Source organism: Euprymna scolopes, chromosome 34 (genome assembly GCF_053919585.1).
Source record: "Euprymna scolopes isolate OS-2025 chromosome 34, ASM5391958v1, whole genome shotgun sequence".
In the NCBI taxonomy this organism is placed as follows: domain Eukaryota; kingdom Metazoa; phylum Mollusca; class Cephalopoda; order Sepiida; family Sepiolidae; genus Euprymna; species Euprymna scolopes.
Genome location: NC_136515.1, coordinates 87204721 through 87211592, shown reverse-complemented (window position 1 = coordinate 87211592; position 6872 = coordinate 87204721). Strand labels below are relative to the sequence as shown.

Genomic DNA, 6872 nt, shown 5'->3' with positions numbered 1-6872 from the left:
CTATTTTTAAAATTTTTATTTTCAATATGCAAATATGATTTTAGGTTTCAAAACCTAGATGAGGATTGATCATTTGGATTATTTGAACTGCTATTCTCATCTTGGTGATTATTTTCAATAAATGTTTATTTCACTCAGGTTTTTATATACTCATATTCTATATACTTTTAATAACACAAAATACCCACTAAATATACCTACGTTCTGGGATTGAATTATGTTTTATATTATTATGTTTTAATTATTTTCTTTTATTATTTTAATTAGCCATAATTTATAATTCACTGAACAAGTCAGCCATTCTATGGAAATGGTTGTGGTTCCATCATTAAAATGAAGAATGGCAAAGCAGCTGGGTCTTCCTGTATTGCTGAAACAATCTGGAATGGTTGGTGCTACTTTACTGGCTGATTTTGCAAACATGCTGATCAAAACTGGCAATAATCCATCTGACTGAGAGTGTAGTATTGTTGTCAACTTATATTAGAAAAAGTGTAATGCATTGACAAGGGGAAACAAGGGGATTGACACTGCTTTATTTGGTTATTAAGATGGTAGAGAAACAGATAGAAAAATACATTTAGAGGAGTGCATTGCAATTAAAGACAAGCAGTTTGACTTTCTTATATTGCCTTAATTAGCAGTTGAATACACTCCTTCTGATATCTTCATCATTTTGCATGAACATGTGTCAATGAGAATGTGTTGCTTACAGTTGATAAAAAACAACAATGTGTTAAAGATTCAGAACATTGTTTACGCTTATTTGAATGCAACAAAAAGAACCTTTTGCATCAATGTGTTATAATAAATCAAATATTGACCCAACATTTCATTCTGGAATCAAACCAGTAGTCAGATGAGTCAACTGCAGATGAAAACTGCTACCGTCTATTTGCAGACTATAAAAGAATGCTCTGGATAAAGAGATTGGTCTCCAATTAACTGAGATATATTTGAAGGTCAAAGACAAAAAGGCATTGAATTGCTAGAGAAATGATTGATTCACTTTATCATTATATTAGTAAACTGTTTTATTTGTCAAACTAGGGCTTATTAAATGATGTGTTTATCAAGCACATGAATATACTCAGTATATTAGAAAGCTGACATTTTTTTAAATACAAAATTAGTGCTTTAACATTACTATTAGTATGATAAATGATAAAACTTATCAGTAATTCAGTATATTTGAATTACTTAGACTACTGTTCTCATTTTTAGTGTCAGAGTAAAAAACAAAACAATTTTGTTTAAATTATGTACAAGTACCAAAACAACATTTCAGAATCCACAAATACAACATAAAATTAAGTTTCTATTAGGAAATAATTAGCTGGTAGTTCAGCATTGCCTAGTCGTATAATACCCTTAACCATGATATTTTAATTTGTCAGATTGCATATCTATTATTATAGAATCAATCCTCTACTGATTACTATATATGACAAAGAATAATTTGCCCGGTGGACTAATTCACAAAAAATAAATAAAGTAATAATGATAATGCTGTTCATCAAATCCGATCTGTGTTTCTTTACAATATCATATCAGCTAAGATTTGGGCTTGACGATAAATGCCCTGGAAAAATCACTTCTGGTTAATGTTTAGTTTTAAAATATGCAAACCAAAGAAATGATTTGTGGCGATTGTAAATGGTACCTCTTCTTTTATTGTAAATTAAGAAAAAAGTAAAATAAAATGGTGAGGTATACCCGGGCTTGAACAGAGGATCATTAAAACTGTAGTCGAATGCCCTACCACTAAGCCATCTCTCCAGATTATAATAAATCTGTTTTGTTTCCAAAGAAATTATTTGCTGAAATTTTATTATCTCCCTTGATCGATGTAATGTACAATATTCCACTGTAAAAATTCTTTTTTATCTATAAGAGAGAAAAGCTATTTTTAAGATCAGATTTAAAAATTTTTTGACACTTATCAGATGAATTTCTGTACAAAACATATCTAAAAACACTGCCAAACATATAAATTAGTTTCGTGTGAAATTTGCAAAAGATAGGCTCAACAATTTCAGAACCTATGAGCAAGGGACTCACAGGTATAATAATGCATTTGGTTTCTTTGGTGGAATTCATTGCATTCATCAATTTTGGAAATTTCTAGTGAAACTTGGAATTGATGACATAAGTATTAACATTTTCTTGGAAACCTATTCCAAAAAAAGAACCAAATGCAAGATGAAAATTAATAATAATTAAATACAAAATAAGTGACTGTTTTTTTAATAAAATCATTATAGAAATTGTAGGGTTATCGAAGGGTTACACCTAATTTTTTGGCGGTTACCAGCCGGATCAAACTTTGCATCTCCCAGGAAGTTTTATAAGACAGACAAAAATCCCATGATTGAAATGTGAAACGGTAGCAACGCCCTGTCCTTTCAGTCTCTGGATCCTGGTATATATCTATTAGTGTCACATTGGACACACAGTCCCCAGCAACATCTCGTACAATCTGAGACAGCTGGTTTTCGTCAAATGGCAATTCTGTGTTTTCCCAAAAGCTCATATCGTGAGTAAACTTTAATGGAAAGATGCTGATTGGCTCATGTTTCATAACACTACCAGATTGAAGTTGGGGATCAGGTTTTAAAAAGTTTCTGGTGTTTTCATGCCATAGGATGTTTTTGTGATCAAGTTGGAAATAAATTTCTGTCAACTCATTAATGTTTAAAAGAAATCCCAAAAACTGTTTCCTTGAATCATTACTTTCATTTGAGACCTTAATTATATGACCGATACACATTTCTTTAGGAATAGTTTTGCATTTTATGTTCTTTAAAAACTCAATAGAAATAGCTTTAATCTGAATTGGTAGCTGATCCTCTGTTATCAGATCAAAGTTAGGCGATATAGAAAAACAGGTCTTTAAGATATCACAAATAATTGTGTGGATATTCTCTGATATTCGATTATCTTCTCCAAAGTGAAACTTGGTGAATGCTAAGAGTTCTATGTTCATGGGAAGAAAATCAGGAGAGATAATTCCGTGCTTAAATGTCAGCCCATATGTCGTTATCCATTGATTTTCTTCAAAATTATCACAATCTAACAAAAATGGAATATTTTCAATAAGAGATGTACGGAAATATAAATCCTTATCATCTTTGAGAAACCTCTGAGCATCAGACATTTTCAGAACATCGGCGGAAGATGTCAGACCACTCGATGAGAAGGTAGTATACGCTCCTTGATTAAAAAGAGAAATTCTTTCTTCTTTTTCTTCTTCGGCAAAAGACTTGCATAATCTCAGGGGACATGCCCACAATTCTGGGGATGATATGGCAAGATCCAACCTTTGTATGAGGCATGGAAGTTGGTCCTCATGAATAATTTTTGCAAGTTTTAATTTCTGCATTTCAGAAATTAGGGCATCTTGTGATTGTTTCAACGGATGAAAAGGATTTTCCAGGATTTTTCTGAAATTGAAAGATTTTAATTTAAACAAATATTAAGATCACTGTGTACATATACTTCTTGAAATTATTAAAATAAAACTGGCAAGTTAATATTTAATTTAAAGTATCAAAATAATTTTTGATAAATTACATAATGAACACACACACATATATATATATATATATATATATATATATATATATATATATATACACTAGCAAAAGTACCCATCATTGACTGGGTTCAAAAACAGCCTACAGAAAATGGACTCTGATTTATGAAAGTATGATAGGTTATGAAAAGGAAGGGTTGTGAATTTGGGGGTATCAAAACCAAAGCAAAATATGATGAAAGTTTTTTTTTTTTTTTTTTTTTTTACACAGTGATCACCACTTATCAAGGCCTGGAAGCCACTCAGGGATAAGGGTTATTGCAAGTACATTACGTTAGTGTGGAGATTTGATGAAGTGTTTACTTAAGGGGGCGGTTCATTAGGAATTTGTTAACATTGGACTTGAAGACATCCAAGTTGTAGTCCGGTGGGAAGCAGGCAAACGGAACAGAGTTCTACAGGCGTGCAGTTCTAAGAAAGAAGCTTTGTTGATTTTTTTTTTTTTTTTTTTACACAGTGATCACCACTTATCAAGGCCCAGAAGTAAAAATAAAATAGATAAACCCCATAAATGATTATACCATACCTGTTCAAACTGAAACACTTATCACAATATTCTGTGGATCTATATTAAAATACCTTGTTAAACTTTGTGACATATTTCCATTCTATGGAGGTCAGGTGCGAACGAACACCCCATAATTTTATTATACCATATTTCTTCAAACTGAAACAAAATTAACAAAGTATACTTATGCAGATAGATATGAAAAGTCTTTATTAAAGTTTGTGCATATTTCCATTCTATGGAGGCCAGGCACGAATGCAGACCCCACAATTTTATCATACCATCCCTATTTAAGTTAAAACATACTTATCAAAATATTCTTATGTACATCTATATCAAAAGCACTTGTAAACGTTTTGTTGTTAATTTTTAAATTTTTTATTTCCATACTCTTTGGACCAGGCGTGAATGCAGACCCCACAATTTTAATGAACCACCATTCTGCCAGATCAAACATACCCATTCCTGTGTCTCGATACATCTTCTCTTATTATATGTAATCAGTTTTTTAAAATAGTCAAACATATAGGAGCCTATTTGTGACCAGACACACACACGCACACATAGACATTCAGCTTTATATTATAGATATACATATATATATATTTATATTATAATAAATATTTTATTTGTTTATTCACAGACATATATGTTTCATCTTAAGACTCATCAGTGTTGCTAGATAAGCTATACCACCGGTTGCTGGATTCAAATGCTAGACTAAAGCCATTTTGATTTCCATCCCAACCTTCAAAATTAAATTCTACTGAAAAACTAAGTAGAAAATTTAAAAAAAAAATCGATTATTTTTAAATTTAGATTGAGTGATCAGTTTTGTACAAATAGTGTATGTAAAATGATAGCCCATTTTTAGGCTAGTCTAGCATTTTAAAGCAGTTATTTGTTTTCTTTTTGGTATGGGGCCTAAATCCACTGTGTTTTTTTTTTTTTTATTTTGCTGGTGGTGGGAGGGGCAATTCTATTTTTCAGCAATTATGTGTGGTTTTGTAATCTGAAACTCAACTTAGGTTAGTGGTAATAAGAAAAAAAAATTGTTTGACTTCCCTAAAAAGGTAAATATGCTTGAACTTATAGACAATTCAAAATTTTGCAACAATTATTTTCCATTTTTCCATCAAGTTTTCAGGATGTTCACATGTAGTCACCTAAAAAAATAGAATCTCATTTTTAAATGGCGAGGATTTAGCAAATAGTTTTAATATATAAATTTACCAAGCTTTTGTGAAAATTATTAAATTCTTCATATAAAAACAAGTTTTTAACTATATGAACTCCCACCACACTATCTTAATTGCTGCCTGTAGGGTGGATTGGTTTTGCTATTAATAGTATATATATATATATATATATATATATATATATATACTCCAATGAATTTGTTTGTGTTTTGTGTGTATTGATATTCATATTAAAAACCCTTTTTTTCTATTTATTTGAAAAGAAAATACAACTTTGTTTATATGGGTCGTGGAATTGCAGTCACTAACAAAACTAATTTGCATATTCTTTTAAACATTCATTTTAATTAATTCCCTTGTAGTTTTTCGGTTTTCTTATGGGATGATCATCCTTAGTTAACTATTACGTGTAATTATATTCATACAGATATTCTACATTATTTATATTTTGCGTAATATTTGTGTAAAAAGGTTATAGTAAACACAAACCTCTATATATAATAATAATAATAATAATCTATAAACATATATTTATGTATGCATATATATATTTGTTTAAAAAATTTTGCTTACCAAACTCCTTTGTCAATTTTTGGACTACAGACATGAAAATTAATATATAGGGTATTCGAACCCATGTAAATCTTTATATTTGGGTTTTAGCCAGGAAAATTGATGCAAAAGTGTGAAAATTAAAGAAATGGAATCTGCCAGGTGAAGGTCGAATGACAGCATTACAAATATGCATGCATAACGTCATAGCTATTGGTTCATGTTTTAATTTTTAGCCTTGCAGCAAACATGTCTTAATAGCTCAGGAATGAACATCAAAAGAAAAAGTAAATTGTAAGCTAAATGTTTTGGTTTTGATTCTTGATGGTGGCACATAAGTCATTTTTTTTTGTTTAACTTTTAAAATCATTGCTATATATTGAGACACATATAATAATAAATACAAAATCTGCATTAATCAAAATATCATATTTTATGACCGGGCAATGCCGGGCGGCCTGCTATTATGTATATATATATATATATATATATATATATATATATATATATATACACACACACATAAATAAGTAGAATTGAAATTAAGGGAATCATACTTAATTACTCTTAACAATGATGGATCAAATTCAGTGCATAGTATTTATATATTTGCATCCTTACGATATTCTAAGGAGCCTGACATTTGGGAAAATCTTATTAATTGATGTCTAATAAACATTGTTAAAAGTAACAAAATGTCTGAGGTATCTTAATTTTCTCAAAGGGCTTTCACCTCTTTTGCATAAACCTAAAATAAACTAAATATAAGTCACATTACCCATCTTGACGCCTAGTAGTTGTGTTCCAAAATTCATAAGTTAAATAGTTAAGAATGAATTCTACAAACACAAATATCAAAGAACATGTACATACCTAACTTATATATAATTAGTGTTGTGATGATTAATCGGGAATCGGAAAAATCAGAACTTTAGTAGGTAATAGAAAAGAAGCTGTAAATACCTTATATGTTTACATTATGCCATTTTGAATTCAAAATAGCATAAGGTAAACATAT

General features: G+C 30.0%; 1 protein-coding gene across 1 annotated transcript in view; it reads right to left on the bottom strand.

The window, feature by feature from the left end:
* Nucleotides 1-2231: 2231 nt before the first annotated feature.
* Nucleotides 2232-6872, bottom strand: part of LOC145259314 (ferredoxin-fold anticodon-binding domain-containing protein 1 homolog) — a 62358-nt gene continuing 57717 nt past the window's right edge. The window contains exon 6 of the mRNA XM_080117205.1: nt 2232-3443. Coding sequence (XP_079973331.1) covers nt 2276-3443 — 1168 coding nt within the window. The 3' untranslated portion in view covers nt 2232-2275. The remainder of the gene's footprint in view (nt 3444-6872) is intronic.